General features: G+C 48.1%; 1 protein-coding gene across 1 annotated transcript in view; it reads right to left on the bottom strand.

Annotated features, from left to right (window-relative positions):
* Positions 1–6,625: 6,625 nt before the first annotated feature.
* LOC132571098 (oocyte zinc finger protein XlCOF6-like) overlaps positions 6,626–23,119 on the bottom strand; it is a 43,488-nt gene continuing 26,994 nt past the window's right edge. The window contains exon 3 of the mRNA XM_060237775.1: positions 6,626–9,500. Within this exon, the coding sequence (XP_060093758.1) occupies positions 7,453–9,500 (2,048 nt within the window). The 3' untranslated portion in view covers positions 6,626–7,452. The remainder of the gene's footprint in view (positions 9,501–23,119) is intronic.

The following is a 23,119-nucleotide window of genomic DNA, read 5'->3' as shown; positions in this document are numbered from 1 at the left end:
TTCCCCGAGTCACATGCAAACCCCTTCCCTCCCCGCTTGCTGGGCCTCTCTAGCAAACGGCTCGGCTGCTTTAACCCTTGAAGAGCTGCAGGCAAAGGAAAGAGAGAAAGGAGAGGCTTTTCCTGCCCTCCCCGTCGAGAGCCGCGCCCCGACAGACCCCGCTGGACCGGACTTCAGCCCGGCTCCTGCCGCCAGAGGCGCCCCCTGCAGCTTAGTGCGATTCCTCTGGAGCAGGGGTGGCCAGACTTGCTTAACGCAAGAGCCACACAGAATAAGCATCAGATGTTTGAGAGCCGGAAGGAAGATAGATGCGGAGGGAAGAGGAAGAGGGGGAAAGAAAGCAACTTTAATTTTAAATGCATTCGCCAAGCTGCTGGCTGGCCTAGCAAAGTGATTTAACGAGACAAATGGCTTCTCCAAGCTGGCCAACGGGGTGGTGGGAACTTGGAGAGCCACAGTTTGGCCGCCCCTGCTCTGGAGTAACTCTGTCCAGAGCTGCATTCCTGGGGAACCCCCCCCCCCCCGGCTGCCCAGCCCTCTCAAAAAGGCGGGGTGCCTTCCTCGGAGGGGCAACCTGTGCTCCTGCACATCTTCCAAGCCCCTCCCCCCGCTCCTCCCCTTTCCATAGAGGTTTCGCCTTGCAGGCAGTTTTCCGCAGGGTACTCCTTTCATCTTATGGTTGGTTTGTCTTGTTTTGTTGTAATTCTCCCTACTAGATTTCACATTTTTCTGCAACCCTGGGGAATTTTTCCATTTGGAGTAAGATCTGTCTTCCTCTTCACAGCTCCAGTCCCTGCATTTAGGGATGCTCAGATTTGGCCAGCTTCGCTATTAGGACGTGTGATTTATTTTATTAAAACATTCATGTCCCGTTTTTCTTGTGGTTCAAGTCGGCCTACAACGGGGCGGGGGGGGGGGGCAAACTGTGGCTTTCACTCATATTGTGTGGCTCTTGAAGCCCACACCGCCCTGTCAGAGAAAGCAATGTCTCTTTAAGTCACTTCGCCAAGTCATATTCTGTGGCTTAGAGAATGTATTTAAAGTTGCTTTCTTTACACCCCTCTTTCCCCCCCATCTTCCTTCCGGTCTTGCAGCTCTCAAACATCTGACATTCATTCTATGTGGTTCTTATGTTAAGCAAGTTTGGCCACCCCTGGCCTAAGGTAATACTTAAATACCTGCTCAGTGAAAACCAAAAACCATATAGCAAACCCCATATCCCACCCTTGCAGTCCCTCCAGAAGATCTCCAAAGGGGGGGGGGGGCAGTCACCTCTCCAGGGAGCTCTGGTGAATGGTGCACCTCAAATCGGTTGGGTGCCAAAACATCAGCTTTCCAGCTATTCTTTGAATGCTTCTGGATTCTTTTCTGTCGGAGAGGTGTAGCTTTCCACTGGCTGACAGGGCATCTGAGCATGAACAAAGTGCCTTGCCAGCCCCACTGTGGAATCACAGGGAAGCTTTACGCCCCTAGGGATGGCATTTAAAAGGCACCTTTAATCTCTTCCTTGCTTCGAAAAAAGAATTATTAAAACTATTCTTTTATTTTTTTTTCCATACATGACATTGAGTAAAGGGTCAAGAAGCGGAGAGTGCTGCAGTTCCTAGGAAAGGAAAGGTCCCCTGTGCAAGCACCAGTCGTTTCCAACTCTGGGGTGACGTTGCTTTCACAACGTTTTCACGGCAGACGTTTTACGGGGTGGTTTGCTGTTGCCTTCCCCAGTCATCTACACTTTCCCCCCAGCAAGCTGGGTACTCATTTGACCGACCTCAGAAGGATGGAAGGCTGAGTCAACCTCGAGCTGGCTACCTGAAAACCCAGCTTCCGCTGGGGATTGAACTCAGGTCATGAGCAGAGCTTAGAACTGCAGTACTGCAGCTTTAACATTCTGAAGGCTCTTCCTGAAAAGGATACAAATAGGAGGCGAGAAATGCTGAGGTCCTCCAACTTCTTCCTTTTGAGATCTGGCTTTCCTGGCAAGAGAGCTGGAGGACTGGGGCTCAAGAAGGCAGACTTTGGATGGGGGAAGGGGCTTTGAATGGGAAGGGAGCAAAAGTTGCCGCAGGCTGCAAGGAGAAAGCATTTGTCTCTGGGTCCCACCTGCAGAGCAAGGCCAGGAAGGAGGAGGTCAGGCTGCCCTCCAGGGCAGTGGGAAACCATTCAGTTTGGCATAGTTTGTGGAAAGCAAAGAGAGCATGAGCCTTCCTAACCTCCCCAGGCAGACCAGCCTGTACAGTGGGGGGCCACCACAGAAGAGGCAGAGGTACAGTCAGTAGTTGATTTTGCCCATTAGCCGGGTGGCACTTAGAGGAGGCCCTGCTCAGATAATTGCGGGGGAGTATTAGGAGAGAGGTGGTCGTGCGGACATGAGAGACCAAGGCTACTATGCAGGCTTTTGTAAACTGACAGCCAGGACCTTCCAATGTGCCTGGTAACTGATGGGTTGGTCCCCTTTCTCGAACGCAACAACTTGGCAACAGTGATCCATGTGACGGTCACCTCGAGACTGGATTACAGCAATGCCCTCTACATGGGGCTGCCCTTGTCCCAAATCCAGCACCTCCAGCTAGTGCAGAATGCTGCAGCCGGGCTGTTAATGAGGATTCCTTTACAGGAACACATTCAGCCTGTGCTTAAAGTGCTGCACTGGCTACCAATAGTGTACCAGATTCGCTTCAAGGTGCTGGTCATTATCTTTAAAGCCCTATATGGCCAGGGTCCTACATACCTTAGGGACCACCTTTCTCTGCATATGCCGCAGCGAGCACTTCGGTCCCCATCTCAAAACCTGCTGACAGTTCCCAGCATCAGAGAAGTTAGGCTTAAATCAACTAGAACTAGGGCCTTTTCTGTTGCTGCCCCTAGCTGGTGGAATAGTCAGGGCCCTGCGAGAGCTCTCACAGTTCTGCAGGGCCTGCAAAACGGCACTCTTCCGCCATGCATTTTCATAATGGCAACACCTGCAGCAACAGGGCAAGCCCATAAAATACTACCAACGGTTCTATCTCATCATGCTATGGTGATCTGGGGACCTTTTAGAGAGACAGCGAGCCAGTTTGGTGTAGTCATTAAGTGTGCAGACTCTTATCTGGGAGAACCGGGTTCGATTCCCCACTCCTCCACTCACACCTGCTGGAATGGCCTTGGGTTAGCCATAGTTCTGGCAGTGGTTGCCCTTGAAAGGGCAGTTGCTGCGAGAGCCCTCTCAGCCCCACCCACCTCACAAGGTGTGTTGTAGGGGGAGAAGATATAGGAGATTGTAAGTCACTGATTGTAAGTCTCTGATTCAGGGAGAAGGGTGGGGTATAAATCTGCAATTCTTCTTAGAACATCTAATATCGACCAACTAGCTACTTACCACCATCAGAATGCTAATCGTTGTCTGAAACTATTGTACATGACCTATGGATGTTTTAATAATTGTTCTTTTTTTTACTGTTGTTTGGTCACGCTAAACCAATATGGTCGAGGACCGGCCTACCTGAAGGACCGGCCTACCTGAAGGACCGCCTCTCCCCGTACGAGCCCCAGAGAGCACTGAGGTCAGTAGGAAAAAACAGACTGACTACCCCTGGGCCAAGAGAAGTTAAACTACAGAACACCCGCTCACGGGCCTTCTCGGCTGCGGCCCCATATCTCTGGAACCAACTCCCAGAGGAGGTGCGGGCCCTGCGGAACCTTGATCAGTTCCGCAGGGCCTGCAAGACCACTCTTTTTAAATTAGCTTATATGAACAGCTGAAGTACAATTTTACAACGAAGAAAATCCGCCATTAGCACTAACCAGAATAGCGTCAATGATAATGTTATAGTTTGTTTTAATTAATGTTCTACTGGTTTTTAAGGTTAAATTAATGCTTAATTTAATGTTCTTAATGTATTGTTTTATTAATGCACCATTGGTTACTATGTTGTTTATTAATGTTTTATTTATTAATGTACCATTGGTCACTGTGTTGTTAGCCGCCCTGAGCCTGCTTCGGCGGGGGAGGGCGGGGTACAAATAAAATTTATTATTATTATTATTATTAATAATAATAATTCTGTGACCGTTAACCTGCGAGCTGCCCTGATCCTGCCTTTGGCAGGGAGGACAGGATATAAATTAAATAAATGGGTAACCAATGGAGTGGCTGCACAGTGGACGTCGTATCTATCCTCAACTTACCTCCCATTAATAGCTGAGCTGTGGTGTTCTGCACCAACACCAACGGTGGTCTCCATGCTCCTTTTGAGGGGAGACCAAAATACAGGGCATTATGCAGTAGTCTCATTTGGACGTCACCCTAGCAGGGATCTAGGCAGGGCATGTCTCATTACATTATAGCCACATGTGTCCACTGTCCCACCACACACACCTCCAACTACTGTTGGACCCCTCTCCCTCTGCAGCTCGTCTTGTATTTCTGACGAAATCTTTTATTATTTTATTTTTATTTTGTGTATTTATAGTCCACCCTTTCCCATAATGCAGGGGTGGCCAACGGTAGCTCTCCAGGTGTTTTTTGCCTACAACTCCCATCAGCCCCAGCCATTGGCCATGCTGGCTGGGGCTGATGGAAATTGTAGGCAAAAAACATCTGGAGAGCTACCGTTGGCCACCCCTGCCAGGGTGGATTACAACACAATAAGACAGTTTTAAAAATCCAACAATAAAACAATTAAGCAGTCAAAACCATTAAACAGAACTTAAACAGAGGCAGCATGGATGGTGTGAACATATTTCACAGGTTGAAACATAAATATCACAGGTGTCTGTCAAAGATGTCAACAATGTCGGCCCAATCTCTAACAATCAAGATGGTAAATCAGTATAGAGAGGTGACTAAATAATCACTACAAAATGAATGAAATAAGGATGCCCATCTGCCTCAACCAAAGGCCTCGTGGAACAGCTCCGTTTTACAGACCCTCCGGAATGGTAGTAAATCTGGTAGGGCCCAAATCTTCACAGGGAGCTGATTCCACCAAGTTGGGGGCAGCGCCAAAAAAGCCCTGGCCCTGGTTGACCTTACAAAAGTGGCAACACAGTCTAAAGCAGAAAACAACTGTGTAAAAAACACACTATATCTATATGTGTGTGTGTACACACACAAAGTAATTCTTATTTGTCCATGTTTGTTTCCAACAATACCAAATACACGGTATACCAAAATTTCACAAAAGGAAAGGATTCACAGCATTTCAATGTCCACAGACTATCCAGTCCTTCTCACTTCTTGTACAATCCTGTGTGGTATCCAAGTTCTTTACAAATCCTGGCTCCAAAGGTGATGTTCCCTTTATGTGCCAGTCAACTTGGATCACGTTTTGCACAAAATGCTTCCTCAAAGAGCCGATCTGCTCAATTTTTTTTCTTTTTGACATCAATTAAGACCACTTGATCAAATTTCCAATAGGCACTAGCTCAGTTGACGGGCACATAAAGGGAACATCACCTTTGGAGCCAGGATTTGTGAAATGTTTGGTATACTGTGTATTTGGTATTGTTGGAAACTGATCGAGGCAAGCCAGACGTCCTTTTGGGCCAGGGATAGTCAGTAGATCAGGGGTGGCCAACGGTAGCTCTCCAGGTGTTTTTTGCCTACAACTCCCATCAGCCCCAGCCAGCATGGCCAGTGGCTGGTGCTGATGGAAGTTGTAGGCAAAAAACATCTGGAGAGCTACCGTTGGCCACTCCTGCAGTAGATGTTTGTTAGCAGATTGTGATGATCTCTGAGGTTCGTATGGGGAGAGGCTGTCTTTGATGGGAGCATCAGGACATGAAACCACCGTTCTGCAGGCATCTGTTTAGCTAAATGTTCCTTAATGCGTGTAAAGAAATAACCTTCTTTTAGCCAGTAGATTTGTTTCCCAGTGACTTTTTTCCTGACAAAAGTTGGAAAAGGCTTCATTGACCCTGAACAAGTTGCATACATAATTTGTTGAAATGTATTTCTCTGAGCATCCCATTCAATTCTCTCACTAGTTTTAAAAAGCCCAGAGCCTGTTACGGGAAGGGCAGGATATGAATCTAAATAAATAAATAAAACATGACTTCAAGGTGCCACATCCCAAGAAGTGTCTTTTGGTTTGGTGCACCCCGGTGGGATTAGTGTGTAAAGGATGCATAACGATTTCCCATCCATGTTCCTTGCGATATAGTTTCATAGAAAAACAACGCTGTTTCTGGCTACCAACATGCAAATTGCACAGATTCTCTATTTCTAAACTTCCATGTATTATTTGCATCTTTTTTTCCTTCCACCCATGAAGCAGTGAGACAAGTGTCCATGCACTAGAACCGGCATCACCTTCAGAAAGCGCTTTGGTCCACCAGTGTGCGTTGGGCAAGGATGCACCCTCAACCACAAACAAGGATTTCGGAGTTGTAGCACCTTTAAGACCAACAAAGTTTTTATTCAGAATGGAAGCTTTCGTGTGCTCTAAGCACACTTCATCAGACAAGGAATCAGGTACAGTGAGAAGAGCTACATATAGCTGGTAAGCAGTGGTTTAAAATGCAAAATGGTACACATTTAAGATCCAGTGACAGAATAGTAAAATTAACAAATTGAGCAAACCTCTGATCTGGGTAACATGAGTGTGAGAAACCAGTAAAACAAAAACATGTCAAAACGTGAGAATGTCTGTTAATCACTTTATTGTTATAAGCAAGCCTGGGTCAAATTGAGGGCATTCCTTTCTCAGAAGTTTTTACCATCCAACTAATTTACCTTTTAACATGTAACCAAAATATAGTTTGCCATTAAAAGAAAAATACATTAAAACATAGTGAAGAAATAAAATATAGAAAATTAAAATATAGAGAAATAGAGATTAAAATAGAGAGAAATAAAGCACCAGAACCTCCATCATTTCTGAAAAGCCGATGTACAGAATCTTTGTTGCAATGGCACTGAGCAGTGCTCAGAATATGGGGTAGCTTTCTCTAAGGTAACCACATACAAATGGTCAACATTCATAGAAGAAGTGTGAGCCTTGAGAGAACTGAGGAGTCTTGAGCAAGGCAGTGAGAGATACCAGTGGCAGAGGAGCAGCAAAACTTCCAGCTATTCTCTTGGTTAAAAAATATCTGGAGGAAATAGGGTTTATTATACTCAAAAGTTACAGGAATGTCTCAAAAGCAGACTCTGAAGCAAAAAGGGGAGGCTTTTTAATCAACACTAAGCAAGTCAGGGTGACATAAGATCGTAAATCTCTTTTAAGTTCTGTGAGGAGCTGAACTTCGCAGCATTGCATGAGAGAGCACAGAGGGGAGGAACTGCCCCCTTGTTAGAAGGACAGTTTTTAAAAATGGAGTAAGGGAAAGAGTCCTGTGCTGCAAAGATGGCCATAACGATGGAATCTCCTTCTACACTCTCAGCATTCAGATGTCTTGTCCCCTGTATAGGGTTTTTGGTGCTTCTGAAGAGTGCCACTCCAACTAAATCTCTTCCCATGCTCTGAGCATTCAAAACGTTTCTCCCCCTGTGTGGGTTCTCAGATGTTTTTGAAGAGTGCCATTCTGACTAAATCTCTTCCCACACTTTGAGCATTCAAAAGGCTTGTCCCCTGTGTGGGTCCTTAGATGACTTTGAAGATTGCCATTCTGGCTGAATCTCTTCCCACATTCTGAACATTCAAAAGGCTTCTCCCCTGTATGAGTTCTTAGATGTTTTTGAAGAGTGCCATTCTGACTGAATCCCTTCCCACATTCTGAACATTCAAAAGGCTTCTCCCCTGTGTGAGTTCTTAGATGTTTTCGAAGAATGCCATTCTGAGTGAATCTCTTCCCACACTCTGAGCATTCAAAAGGCTTCTCCCCTGTGTGGGTTCTCAAATGAGTTTCAAAACGGCTACTGTGACTGAATCTCTTCCCACACTCTGAGCATTCAAAAGGCTTGTCCCCTGTGTGGGTCCTTAGATGACTTTGAAGATTGCCATTCTGGCTGAATCTCTTCCCACATTCTGAACATTCAAAAGGCTTTTCCCCTGTGTGGGTTCTTAGATGTTTCTGAAGAATGCCATTCAGACTGAATCTCTTCCCACACTCTGAGCACTCAAAAGGCTTCTCCCCTGTGTGGGTTCTTAGATGTTTATGAAGACATCCACTCTGATTGAATCTCTTCCCACACTCTGAGCATTGAAAAGGCTTTTCCCCTGTGTGGGTTCTTAGATGTTCCTGGAGCGTGCTACTGTGCCTAAATCTCTTCCCACATTCTGAACACTGGAAAGGCTTCTTCCCTGTGTGGGTTCTCAGATGACTTTGAAGACTGCCATTCTGACTGAATCTCTTCCCACACTCTGAGCATTCAAAAGGCTTCTCCCCTGTGTGGGTTCTCAAATGAGTTTGAAAATGGCCACTGTGACTGAATCTCTTCCCACATTCTGAACATTCAAAAGGCTTCTTCCCTGTATGGATTCTTAGATGACTTTGAAGAGTGCCATTCTGACTGAATCTCTTCCCACACTCTGAGCATTCAAAAGGCTTCTCCCCTGTGTGGCTTCTGAAATGAGTTTCAAAACGGCTACTGTGACTGAATCTTTTCCCACACTCTGAACATTCCAAAGGCTTCTCTCCTGTGTGGGTTCTTAGATGTTCTTTAAGATTGCCACTCTGGCTGAATCTCTTTCCACATTCTGTACATTCAAAAGGCTTCTCCCCTGTGTGAGTTCTTAGATGTTTTTGAAGAATGCCATTCAGACTGAATCTCTTCCCACACTCTGAGCATTCAAAAGGCTTCTCCCCTGTGTGGGTTCTCAAATGAGTTTGAAAATGGCTACTGTGACTAAATCTCTTCCCACATTCGGAACATTCAAAAGGCTTCTCCCCTGTGTGGGTCCTCAAATGAGTTTGAAAATGGCTACTGTGACTAAATCTCTTTCCACACTCTGAGCATTCAAAAGGCTTCTCCCATCTGTGAGCTCTTTGGTGCACAAGGAGCTGTGATCTGTGTCTGAAGTACTTTCTGCAGCGAAAGCATTTCCATGCCTTCATTATACTCTGCCTTAGAAAATTCACATTATCTTCTCCTCCCTTAGAGGTCGCCATTCCAGTCTCTGAGCAAATAAATAGTTTCTCTCCTGAGTGAATCCTTTGGTGTTGAACAAGATCTGATTTATCTGAGAAGTTCTTCCCACAGTTTGAGCAGTTACAAAGTTTCTCTCCTATAGATGTCCTTAGATCTCTAAGGAGCTCTGCTCTGTGAATCACGGTCTTTCCACACTCCAGCCATTGATGGGTCTCGTTCCCACCGTGCATTTGTAAGTGGTCATTATATTTGGATTTATCTGAGAAGTCCACTCCACACACCAAGCATTTGTTTCTTTCCCTCACTATGAAAATGGCTTCTTGCAAATCCCCCCCTTGGCAAGGAATGGGTTTATCCTTCTTCTTGACCACATGGCTTCTTTTCTGACTCTTAGATCTGCTTTGATTCCGGAAGCTTCCTCTCAAGCCTTCGTTCTTGACTTTATCTGGTGATGGAGGATGCAATTCCTCATCCTCCTCATTCCTGGCTGGAAGAAAGAAAGAGATCCTGTTAGAACCCAAGCAAGGTGGTCTGATCTGTACCTGAATTTCCATCAGTGCTCCACAAATATTCCAGCAGCTTCTTCCTGCTGTACATTGAATTTACATAGTGAAGGAAACATAGAAGTGTGGAATAACATCCACTTAAAAAGCACATTTTGCCTCCTGCATGAGATGCCTAGTTTTGAATGTTCCCTCTAAGCTGCAGAGTCTTGTGAGCAAAAGTTCTACTTGTGAGCTACTGGCATTAAAGTTGTGAGCTACTGGCATTAAAGTTGTGAGCTACTGGCATTAAAGTTGTGAGCTACTGCATAAGTTAGTGTGCTCTGGGCTCATCCTTTCTGAGCTAAGACAAAAATGTGTGAGCTGGAGGCTAAAAATCTGTGAGCCAGCTCACACTAACTCAGCTTAGAGGGAACACTGACTCTGACTGCTTACAGGCTCCCTGAGCCAGATTAACAATTAGGCAAACTAGGCACTTGCCTAGGGGCCCCACAACTCTGGGGGTCCCCGGGCCAGCTTCCCTCCCTTCGCTCCGTTTTCATGGCCAGCATGTTCCTCGTGCATCCCTCTGCCATCCTAGGCAGCGTGACTCTGAGACTCGCTTTCCCAGCAGGCAGTGCTCTTTCCCAGCATCCTGCTGACATCCTGTGCAGACTGGCTAGTGATTGGCAGTGGCAACGGAGGGGGTGGAGGAGGCACATATGGCGGGCAGCAGCTGTTTTTAGACTAAAACTGAGAAACCTCCGTGCAGCCAGCAGCAGTCCGTTTCCTTGGCTGGCTCAGTCTGACTGGCTTAGCTGGGAGTCTGTGAGGCTCTGCGCAGGCAGCCTGTTTCCTCAGCTGGCCTGGCTTGCTCCCCCCCTCCCCACTTTGGCCTTGGGTCTTGCTATTTCCCCCAAGCCCCCACCCATGGAATCCCGTGCAGGAGTGGTGGCTCTGCTGTGCTGAGCGCCTTAGCGGTGGAGCAGCAGAGAGCATCCTAGGTATTTCATCTGTAAGAATATAAGTAACCATGAGACTGTTTTATGGATAAAACCAGGCTGTTAATTAACTATTGGTTTCCCATGTCTGTTGTCTGCAGCTACTGCTGTGCTCTAGTTTATGGGCATTTGGTTTTCCTCTGGTTCACTTCCGTTCTTGGAAGTTCCAATAGTTAATTTCTTGGTTTGACAAGGCTATGTAAGATTCAGTTGAAGAGAACTTGGTCATTGTCCAAAACTCAATGACGGCTTCACCTAAGGCCCATTGTGAAGAAAAAGAGGCTCGAGAAGGAGGCTCTGGGCGAGTGCCTGCCACCCTTGCTGTCTTCCCACCCACCCAAGTGAAGGCACTGACTCCCCCCACACACACACACCTCAATATCTCCCATTTGGAGAACACCTAATGTCTGCCATTTGGAGAACAGCTGTAAATCTGAGTGATCTCTAAGTGCCTCCCCAGAAGGAAATGGCATTGTAGCTGTCTGAGGTCCTATCCCTTCTCAAACCCCATCCTCTCCAGGCCTCACCCCTAACTGGGAATTGGCAACCCTATCTCCTTTCCTTTATCTGCCCCTCTGACTTTAGCTTTCCATTGCCCTCCCCCTCCCTGCAGCTTCTACAGTGGGGGAGCCAAAGCAGTTTGCATCATTCTCCTCTCCCCCCACGTGATCTGAACAACAACCCTGAGAGGCAGGTTAGGCTGGAAGTCTATGCCTGGTCCAGAACCACCCAGTCAGCTTCCGCAGCAAGAACCTGGGTCTAGCAGACCTTGCTCTGAAGCCCTAACTTGTATGTCCTCCTCAAATTCCACCACAGAATCTCCAGGAATTTCCCACCAACTTGGAAAGGTACCACTAAAGCCTTGCTGTCCACCCAAGTGAAGGCATTCACTTCCCCCCCCACCTCAAGGGGAGCTGATCTCTGCCATCTATTTGGATAGCAGTTGTAATTCTGAGTGATCTCCAGCTCTCACCTTGCGATTGGCAATAGTGGTTCCCCAGGAGGAAAGGCCTTTCCCTCAGAGGCCAGTAGTGATACCTAAGGAATTTCCCACCAGCCTGGAAAGGTAGCACTAAAGGCCTCTAGGTGAGTGCCCCCCCACCCCTGCCTGGCTATCTTCCCACCCAAGTGAAGGCATTCACTCCCCCCCCCTCCCCGACCTCAACGGGAGCTGATCTGTGCCATGTATCTGGAGAGCAGTTGTATTTCCTGTCAATGGAGCCTCCCTGTCAATGGTGGCCCAGATAGCAGCAACTGCGAAATCCGCCTTTTTTCATCTGAGGCAGACGAAACAGTTGGTTCCCTTCCTTGACCATCGCGACCTGGCAACTGTGATCCATGCAACGGTCACCGTGAGATTGGACTACTGTTATGTCCTCTACTTGTGGCTGCCTTTGTCGCAAACCCGGAAACTTCGGCTAGTGTAGAATGCGGCTGCTAGGCTGCTATTGGGTCTGCCCAAGTGGGAGCACATACAGCCAATGCTGCAGGAACCGCACTGGCTACCAATAGTGTACCGGATTCATTACAAGGTGTGAGTTATTACTTTTAAAGCCCTGTATGGCCAAGGACCCCAGAGGGTACTGAGATCTGGATCCCAACATTTCCTAGTGATTCCCGGGCTGAGGGAGGCGAGATTAGTGACCACCAGGGATTGGGCCTTTTCAGTGGCAGCCCTGTCCTGGTGGAATCAACTGCCGGAAGAGGTTAGGGCCTTGCGGGACCTTGCCCAGTTCCACAAGGCCTGTAAGACCTTCTGGAAGGCCTTCAACCTACCGTAGGAGAATTCTGGAATAACTGCCATCCTGGAAATACGAGGAACATCTAATGTGTTAGCACAAAGCTGTCTATTGTTTTAATTTATGTGTTTTAACATATATTTAAGTGGTTTTATTGTTTTTATGACTGTGATCATAGCTCGCTATGACTTTGATGTAAGCCGCCCTGACCCTGCCTCGGTGGGGAGGACGGGGTATAAATCAAATTAAACAAACATTCTGAGTGATCTCCAGCCCTCACCTGGAGATTGGCAAAAGAGTTTCCCCAGGAGAAAAGACCTTTCCCTCAGAGTCCTGCAGTGATCCCTTAGGAATTTCACACTAACCTGGAAAGGTACCACTAAAGGCCTCAGGGCGAGTGCCCCCCCAACACTGCTGTCTTCCAACCCACCCAAGTGAAGGCATTCACTCCCCCTCGCCCACCTCAAGGGGAGCTGATTTCTGCCACCTGAAAGTTTCTAACCTGGAGTTGCCAACCCTGCAGCCTCTAAGGAAAGGGTATGTAGCGGGGGGGGGGGGGGGGGACCAAAGCAGTGTGTGTGTGGTGGTGGGGGGACCAAAGCAGCTGACTTCATTCTCCTCATTTCTCTCCCCCTTTGATCTGAACAACCCTGTGAGGTTTCCCTATCACCTTCTTAGGCAGCCATCTTGGGGCGAGGCTGAGGAGAGGAGGGAGAGAAGGAGTGAAAGACAGTAAAGGTGGGACAGCCTTGCCCTCTGAGGCAGTGCCAGGCTCCCTGGCTATTGCAGTGGCCTTCTGAGGCTGTATGTGCTGGGAGGCCGTTAGTGTGGGCTGTTGATATGGCCTTCTGTGAAGCCGCAGAAGCTCTGCAGCCCTTTCTGAAGCCAGTTGACAGAGAAGAGCTAAGTCTAGATGTGGCTGTCTCTGAGGTAAAACTGTCTCTGAGGTAAAACTGAGGTAAAACTTTCTAAAAATTTCTTCAAATATACTAGAAGTAGAAAACCAGCCAGGGAGGCAGTGGGGCCCTTGGATGACCATGGGGTAAAAGGATTACTGAAGGAGGATAGGGAAATGGCTGAGAAACTGAATGAATTTTTTGCCTCCGTCTTCACTGTGGAAGATGAGAACTTTTTGCCCACCCCAGAACCACTAATTTTGGAAGGGGTGTTGAAAGACCTGAGTCAGATTGAGGTGACAAAAGAGGAGGTCCTACAACTGATAGACAAATTAAAAACTAATAAGTCACCGGGTCCGGATGGCATACATCCGAGAGTTCTGAAAGAACTCAAAGTTGAACTTGTGGATCTTCTAACAAAAATCTGTAATCTTTCATTGAAATCTGCCTCCGTTCCTGAGGACTGGAAGGTAGCAAATGTCACCCCCATCTTTTAAAAGGGTTCCAGAGGAGATCCGGGAAATTACAGGCCAGTCAGTCTGACTTCAATACCGGGAAAGTTGGTAGAAAGCATTATCAAGGACAGAATGAGTAGGCACATTGATGAACACGCAGTGGCGTAGCTAGGGCTTTGGGGGCCCGGGGCCCAAGATTTATGTGGGCCCCCCTATGTGTGTGCACGCCTCCAGAAACAGGATATGATGTCACTTCTGGTGATGTCACTTCCGCAAGATGGCCACCACTTGCGAGGGAGCCCTGCTGGAAACAGGAAGTGATGTAACTTCATATGGTGATGTAACATATCATATGGCTTGCAAGCATATCATATGGCTTTCATAGGTGAATCCTCTTCAGCTGTTGCAACTCAGCCTTATTCCCTACAAACAGCAGGCCAGCCGCTTTGCAGGACTGTCTTCTCTACCTTTCAGAAACATGCCGAAGAAGCAGGGGTCATTTTGTAGAAGAATAGTTGGCGGACCTCATCCAAGGATTGTTATGCAGCTGCACATACTATTCAATGGAGAAGAAGAAGAAGAAGAAGAAGAAGAAGAAGAAGAAGAAGAGGAAGAAGAAGAAGAAGAAGAAGAAGAAGAGCAGATTTATACCCCGCCATTCTCCCTGAATCAGAGACTCAGAGCGGCTTACAATCTCCTATATCTTCTCCCCCACAACAGACACCCTGTGAGGTGGGTGGGACTGAGAGGGCTCTCACAGCAGCTGCTCTTTCAAGGACAACTCCTGTGATACCTATGCCTAACCCAAGGCCATTCTTTATTCCAGCAGCTGTAAGTGAAGGAATGGGGAATCAAACCCGGTTCTCCAAGATAAGAGTCCACGCACTTAACCACTACACCACACTGGCTCTCTCAAGGAGGTGAGGCCTATGAAGAAGGAATTCCATCTGATACAGCTTCTTACTATCTCCTTTCCCTGAGACACAAGCTGAGCTTGCCCTCTCTCTTACAGGATCCTTAAAATGACAAGAGGCCTTCCTTTCCTTGGACATCCTGCTCCAAATAACAAGGAACCCAAGCCCAATCTGGTTAAATTCAGAAGTTGGATGCAGGCCCTAATAATAATAATCTGTTCTCGGGAAAACAAAACAAGCTGCTGAGTTCAAGTTGAATCTATAATAATAAATCATACCCATCCCCAAATAGCAAACTCCACCCCAAGCTGCACCTGGAAGGGTCACTGTCCCACATAGCAAAACATCAGCTGCTGGAAAGAAAAGCTGCGGCAAGAAAGCATCCGTCCACATCAGGTCTGCAAACAGACACTTGCCTAGTCACCTGTGGCGAGCAGAAATCTCTTCCAGGAGACCAGGTGGGGGAAAGTTTTTGGTTTTTTTAAATGCAAGAAAGTTGGTCTTCTCTTCCCAAAGAGCAACATGCTTCTAGCGTAAGTATACGCACGCAGATGGGTATAGTAAAACATTTCTGTAAGTTTGTGGACCTGATTTTTGTAGTTATTTGTAATGTATAGCCTGCCTCTGCCTTTCTCCATGAGACTCAAGGCAGGATTACATAGTTTAAATCAAACACTATCAACAGGACAGGGCATCCAATAAAACAGGGTTTGTCCTGCAGAAATCTGAAAACAAAAAATGCAAAGCTCTGACCGCATAATCTTCTACAGGCTCCTTCAGTAATGCAGCGGGCTTCAAATTAACTCATGACTTTAAGGGCTAAATTAAATAAAATACTGGCAGATATGTACCCTGATTTCCATTTTTTAAAATTAGTAAATAGTAGTGACAGGGTCCCTGATTCTGATCAGGCTTAGAACACTGGGAAGGGGGGTGGGATTTTTCCCAACCCCAATTGCCTCCTGAAGGGCCATGGTTTGCCTGTATGTCAACCATATGCTGCTTGTGTTTTTCCATGGGCTGCCACCTTCCAGGTGGTGGTGGGAGATCTCCTGGGAGGCAGCAGAGATAGTTCCCCTGGAGAAAATGGCTGTTTTGGAAGATAGGCTCTATGGCCAAACTTGCTTAACATAAGAGCCATATAGAATAATTGTCAGATGTTTGCGAGCCATAGGTCATGAACGCCAGATGTTTGAGAGCTAGAAGGAAGGAAGACAAATAGATGGGGGAGGGAGGAGAGCTGGAAAGAAAGCAACTTTAATTTTAAATGTATTTTCCAAGCTCCCAGCTGGCTTGGCTTGGAGGAGTGATTTAAAGAGACAAATGCCTTCTCTAAGCTGGCTGGCAGGTTGGTGGGGACTTCAAGAGCCACTCAGTATGTGTGAAAGAGCCACATGTGGCTCCCGAGCCACAGTTTGGCCATCCCTGCTCTATGGCATGATACCCCACTGAAAACCCTCCCTTCCCCAAACCCCACCCTCATCAGGCTCCACCCCCAAAGCCTCTAGGTATTTCTTAACCTGGAGCTGGCAACCCTCATTTTCTCCCCAGGGAGCACATCACAGGCCTGGTCAGCTATTTGTCAACAAAACAGCATGGGGGGGGGGTTAAGCTCCGCCTCTCCCATACTGCAGCCCCAATCTGAATTCAAGCCCCTGCCAGCATGCTAAAGGTAAAGGTACTCCCCTGTGCAAGCACCAGTCACTGTGAGGCGCGCAGCCCGCCCGGCCGCCGAGGAAGGAGACGAGGAGGAGGAGGAGGAGAGCCGCGCGCCGCCCGCAGGTGCCTGGGGTGGGGATGGGGGGGTGGGGAGCCGTCCAGGCAGCAGCGCCGCCTTCCAGCGCCCCACCGCACGTGGCTCGAGCAGCTCCGTCGGGCGGCCGAGGAGGGGCTGGGGTGTCCGGGGCTGGAGCTGCCCTTGCCGCCGCGCCGCGCTCAGGGGAGCAGGCCGGAAGCAGCCGCCGGAGAGGCTCGGGGTCTCCAGGCCAGGCCGCCTTCTCCTCTTCCTCCCTGGGCCCAGTTGCCCTGCTTCAAGGGGGGAAGGGAAGGGAATGAGGAGCCCCGACGTGCGTGCGCCTGCCCCTCCCCACCACACCCCCTTCCTCCGCCGTGCGCGCGCGCTCCCCCTCGCTGTCGGGCGCCTCCATTCTTTTTCTCCCCCCCTCGCAGTGCAGAGAAACATGGCCATTGTTTGGGGGCCCCCCATGCCAACGCGGGGACCCCCAGACCTGGGGCGAGCCGCCCTCCCCGCCCCCCCCCCCCTACGCGTCTGTGAACACGGGTTATTGAGGAAGACTCAGCATGGGTTCTGTAAGGGAAGATCTTGCCTCACTAACCTGTTACATTTCTTTGAGGGGGTGAACAAACGTGGACAAAGGAGACCCCATAGATGTTGTTTACCTTGACTTCCAGAAAGCTTTTAATCAAGTTCCTCATCAAAGGCACCTTAGAAAGCTTGAGAGTCATGGAGTAAAAGGACAGATCCTCTTGTGGATCAAAAACTGGCTGAGTAATAGAAAGCAGAGAGTGAGTATAAATGGGCAGTCTTCACAGTGGAGGACGGTAAGCAGTGGGGTGCCGCAGGGCTCGGTACTGGGTCCCATTCTCTTTAACTTGTTCATAAATGATTTAGAGTTGGGAGTGAGCAGTGAAGTGGCCAAGTTTGCGGATGACACTAAATTGTTCAGGGTGGTGAGAACCACAGAGTATTGTGAGGAACTCCAAAGGGATCAGTTGAGGCTGGGTGAGTGGGCGTCAATGTGGCCGATGCGGTTCAATGTGGCCAAGTGCAAAGTAATGCACATTGGGGCCAAGAATCCCAGCTACAAATACAAGTTGATGGGGTGTGAACAGGCAGAGACTGACCAAGAGAGAGATCTTGGGGTCATGGTAGATAACTCACTGAAAATGTCAAGATAGTGTGCGTTTACAATAAAAAAGGCCAACGCCATGCTGGGAATTATTAGGAAGAGAATTGAAAACAAATCAGCCAGTATCATAATGCCCCTGTATAAATCGATGGTGCGGTCTCATTTGGAGTACTATGTGCAGTTCTGGTCACTGCACCTCAAAAAGGATATTATAGCATTGGAGAAAGTCCAGAAAAGGGCACCTAGAATGATTAAAGGGCTGGAACACTTTGCCTATGAAGAAAGGTTGAAACGCTTGGGAATCTAGCTTGGAGAAATGTCGACTGCGGGGTGACATGATAGAGGTTTACAAGATAATGCATGGGATGGAGAAAGTAGAGAAAGAAGTACTTTTCTCCCTTTCTCACAATACAAGAACTCTTGGACATTCGATGAAATTGCTGAGCAGACAGGTTAAAACGGATAAAAGGAAGTACTTTTTCACCCAAAGGGTGATTAACATGTGGAATTCACTGACACAGGAGGTGGTGGCGGCCACAAGCATAGCCACCTTCAAGAGGGGTTTAGATAAAAATATGGAGCGGAGGTCCATCAGTGGCTATTAGCCACAGTGTGTGTGTATATATAAAAAATTTTGCCACTGTGTGACACAGAGTGTTGGACTGGATGGGCCATTGGCCTGATCTAACATGGCTTCTCTTATGTTCTTATGCTTGGGGCTCTTTAGCTTGGAGAAACATAGACAGCGGGGTGGCATGATAGAGGTTTACAAGATTATGGATGGGATGGAGAAAGTAGAGAAAGAAGTCCTTTTCTCCCTTTCCCACAATACAAGAACTCGTGGGCATTCAATGAAATTGCTAAGCAGTCAGGTTAAAATGGATAAAAGAACGTCCTTCTTTACCCAAAGGGTGATTAACATGTGGAATTCACTGCCACAGGAGGTGGTGGCGGCTACAAGCATAGCCAGCTTCAAGAAGGGATTGGATAAAAATATGGAGCAGAGTGTATAAAAATATGGAGCAGAGTGGCCACTGTGTAACACAATTCCCCCCCACCCGGCCTGGCTGTCTTCTTACCCACCCAAGTGAAGGCATTACTCCCCCCTCCCACCTCAAGGGGAGCTGATCTCTGCCATGTATCTGGAGAGCAGCTGTGTGATTCAGAGATCTCCAGCCTTCATCTGGAGATTGGCAACAGTGGTTCCCCAAGAGGAAAGTCTTTTCCTTCAGAGGCCTGTAGGGAGCCTTTAGGAATTTCCCAGCAACCTGATAAGGTACCATTAAAGGCCTCTGGGAAAGTGCTCCCACACCAGCCTTGCTGTCTTCCGACCCACCCAAGTGAAGGCATTCACTCCCCACCCCCCACCTCAAGGGGAGCTGATCTCTGCCATCTGGAATTTCCTGACCTGGAGCTGGCAACCTTGCAGCTTCTAAGGAAAAGGACAGTCTTTCTTCACTGTGTTTTGGGGGGGGGGGGGGCGGGCTTATCTTATTTTCCTTATTTCTCTCCCCTCTTTGATCAGAACAACCACTCTGTGAGGTTTCCCTATCACCTTCTCAGGCAGCCATCTTGGGGCGAACATATGAAGCTGCCTTCTACTGAATCAGACCCTTGGTCCATCTAAGTCAGAACTGTCTACTCAGACTGGCAGCGGCTCTCCAGGGTTTAAAACTAAGGTTTTTCACATCTACTTGCCTGAACCCATAAGAACATAAGAGAGGCCATGTTGGATCAGGCCAATGGCCCATCCAGTCCAACACTCTGTGTCACACAGTGGCCAAAAAATTTATATATACAAACACACACACACATATAAACATACATATACACATACATCTACCCACTGTGGCTAATAGCCACTGATGGACACCTGCTCCATATTTTTATCTAACCCCCTCTTGAAGCTGGCTATGTTGTAGCCACCACCCACTCCTGTGGCAGTGAATTCCACATGTTAATCACCCTTTGGGTGAAGAAGTACCTCCTTTTATCCGTTCTAACCCGAATGCTCAGCAATTTCATTGAATGCCCACGAGTTCTTGTATTGTGAGAAGGGGAGAAAAGTACTTCTTTCTCTACCTTCTCCATCCCATGCATAATCTTGTAAACCTCTATCATGTTACCCCGTAGTCAACATTTCTCCAAACTAAAGAGCTCCAAGCGTTTTAACCTTTCTTCATAGGGAAAGTGTTCCAAACCTTGAATCATTTTAGTTGCCCTTTTTTGCACTTTTTCCAATGCTATAATATCCTTTTTTGGGGGGGGCTCCCTCTGGGTGTCCTGTCCCCCCTGGGAAAGTGCATGTGCAATACATCGCCTCTCCTTTCCCAGTGTAGTGAACGCTGCATGGTCACTGTCTGGCTATGCCTGGCAGATGGTCACTGCAATGGCCTCTCCTGCATTACTGCATCTGTGGCAACACCTTCTCGCTGGTCCCCCCCATTTTCACAGAGTTTGCCATGTCATGGTGCGACCGAATGTCCGGCGGTATAACCGGATGGGCAGGCTGGGCTCACCAACCTCGCCAGCCAAGAGAAGGAAAACTCTAACATCAAGCCCGGGCAGACAGAGCTCGTTAATGTAACATCTACCACCTGGAGGACTCGCTGCCGGCGTCCCGGCTTACTGGGCCATGGCAGATGACCCCATGGTGAAAGGGTGGAGCCAGTACTACGCACACTGCACTTCACCTAAAAATTCCTCTGCGCAGGCCTGAAGGGTACCCACATCCACAACCCACAACATACCAAGTCCTGCAGCGATGGGCAAGGGGTGAAACGGCAGGTGGAAGATGCCACTGGAAGCTGCAGTCCCGATCCTGCATGTAGGCGGTTCAGGGTATTGGTCGCCTGATGCTGACCCGGAGATGAAAGCATTTTTCGGCAGCACCCTGAACGACCAAGCAGCCTTATTTAGGGACAGCACTGCTTGCTCCACACGGAGAGGGGCCTAGAAAAGGTGGCCTAAATAAAGCTCGTCTCCCTCCCCAGTTTGCTAGCCGTGGTCAACGGGCATCCTTACTTGCGGTCGAAAAATAACAACAAAGAAAAGGCATGCACCTGCCTCACAAAGTGTGCAAAGACTAAAGCTTGCGTGTTGGAACATCAGAACCATGCTTGACACAGTAGACAGTGGTCGCCCTGAACGACGCTCTGCTCTAGTTGCCCACGAACTTCTCAGGTTGAATATCGACATAGCAGCTCTCAGTGAGGTCCGTTTCCCTGAGGAAGGTAGTCTTCAAGAACACGGTGCTGGCTATACCCTCTACTGGTCAGGTAAGTCAAAGGCTGAGAGCCGCCTTTCTGGCGTTGGCTTCATGGTCAGAAATTCCATTGCCTCTAAACTCGAAAACCTGCCAACAGGTCACTCAGATCGCATCATGTCTATGCGCCTCCCACTTCAAAACAAGCAACATGCAACACTCTTCAGTGTGTATGCCCCAACCCTTCAAGCAGATTCTGCAGAAAAGAACAAGTTCTATGCTGATCCACGCTACCTCGTACGGAAGACCCCTACAGAGGACAAGGTGATCATCCTTGGCGACTTCAATGCCAGAGTAGGTAAAGACTCAAAAGCCTGGAAAGAAGTACTTGGCAAACACAGCATTGGCAACTGCAATGATAACGGGCGCCTCCTGCTAGAATTCTGCACGGAGCATCAGCTCACCATTACCAACACTATCTTCCAGCAGAAGAACAGTCTGAAGACAACCTGGATGCACCCACGGTCCAAGCATTGGCACCTTATTGACTATATTCTGGTGCGCCAGAGAGACCTTCGAGATGTCTTACACACCCGAGTAATGCCCAGTGCAGAATGTCATATGGATCATCGTCTTGTACGCTGCAATCTCCGTCTTCACTTTAAATCTACACCCAGGAGAGGCGGTATCCCCCGGAGGAAGTTTCAGGTAGGCAGCCTTCAGTCAGCCGAAGTTAAAGCTGCCTTCCAGGCAAAACTCCAGACAAGAATTGAGGACCCAGTTGCCTCACAGTTCCTTCTCCAGAAGCACTCTGGGAACACCTAAAAACTACCATCCTGTTGACCTCTGAAGAAGTCCTCGGGTTCTCCACAAGGAAGAACAAGGACTGGTTTGACGAGAACAATCAAGAGATCCAAGAATTACTGGCGAAAAAGAGATCTGCCTACCAAGCACATCTTGCTCAGCCCTCCTGTCCCGGGAAAAAAAACAACCTTTCGCGCTGTATGTAGCAACCTCCAGCGCAAGCTTCGAGACATTCAGAACGAGTGGTGGACCAAGCTTGCAGAGAGAACCCAGCTGTGTGCAGACACTGGTGATTTAAGAGGGTTCTACATAAGAACATAAGAGAAGCCATGTTGGATCAGGCCAACGGCCCATCAAGTCCAACACTCTGTGTCACACAGTGGCAAAAAATTTTATATACACACATACACTGTGGCTAATAGTCACTGATGGACCTGTGCTCCATATTTTTATCTAAACCCTTCTTGAAGGTGGCTATACTTGTGGCCGCCACCACCTCCTGTGGCAGTGAATTCCACATGTTAATCACCCTTTGGGTGAAGAAGTACTTCCTTTTATCCGTTTTAACCTGTCTGCTCAGCAATTTCATCGAATGCCCACGAGTTCTTGTATTGTGAGAAAGGGAGAAAAGTACTTCTTTCTCTACTTTCTCCATCCCATGCATTATCTTGTAAACCTCTATCATGTCACCCCGCAGTCGACGTTTCTCCAAGCTAAAGAGTCCCAAGCGTTTCAACCTTTCTTCATAGGGAAAGTGCTCCAGCCCTTTAATCATTCTAGTTGCCCTTCTCTGGACTTTCTCCAATGCTATAATATCCTTTTTGAGGTGCGGCGACCAGAACTGCACACAGTACTCCAAATGAGACCGCACCATCGATTTATACAGGGGCATTATGATACTGGCTAATTTGTTTTCAATTCCCTTCCTAATAATTCCCAGCATGGCGTTGGCCTTTTTTATTGCAAACGCACACTGTCTTGACATTTTCAGTGAGTTATCTACCATGACCCCAAGATCTCTCTCTTGGTCAGTCTCTGCCTGTTCACACCCCATCAACTTGTATTTGTAGCTGGGATTCTTGGCCCCAATGTGCATTACTTTGCACTTGGCCACATTGAACCGCATCTGCCACGTTGACGCCCACTCACCCAGCCTCAACAGATCCCTTTGGAGTTCCTCACAATCCTCTCTGGTTCTCTGGTTCTACGAAGCCCTGAAGGCAGTATATGGTCCATCATATCAGGCTCAGAGTCCCTTGCGTAGTGCAGACGGCCAAGTGCTCCTCATAGACAAGGCATCCATACTGAACTGGTGGTCGGAGTATTTTCAGGATCTCTTCAGTGCCAATCGCGTAGTTCAAGATTCAGCAATCCACCTCACCCCACTTCAACCAGTGAAAACAGAGTTGGATGAGATCTCCACCCTAGAAGAGACTGTTAAAGCCATCAAGCAACTGAAAAGTGGCAAGGCAGCGGGAGTTGATGGAATCCCACCAGAGATCTGGAAGCATGGGGGCATAGTACTACATAGCACACTTCACAAAGTACTTGTCACCTGCTGGGAACAAGGCAAACTACCACAGGACTTTCGCGATGCAATCATCATTACTCTACATAAGAACAAAGGGGAAAAGTCAGATTGCTCCAACTACCGGGGGATAACCCTGCTCTCCATTGCAGGCAAAATCCTTGCTATAATACTCTTGAACGGACTGGTGCCCACCATTGCAGAAGAACTCC

The sequence above is a fragment of the Heteronotia binoei genome, chromosome 5 (genome assembly GCF_032191835.1).
Source record: "Heteronotia binoei isolate CCM8104 ecotype False Entrance Well chromosome 5, APGP_CSIRO_Hbin_v1, whole genome shotgun sequence".
Taxonomy (NCBI): Eukaryota; Metazoa; Chordata; class Lepidosauria; order Squamata; family Gekkonidae; genus Heteronotia; species Heteronotia binoei.
Note: the sequence above shows the minus strand (reverse complement) of the source record. Positions and strands in the feature narration are given on the sequence as shown.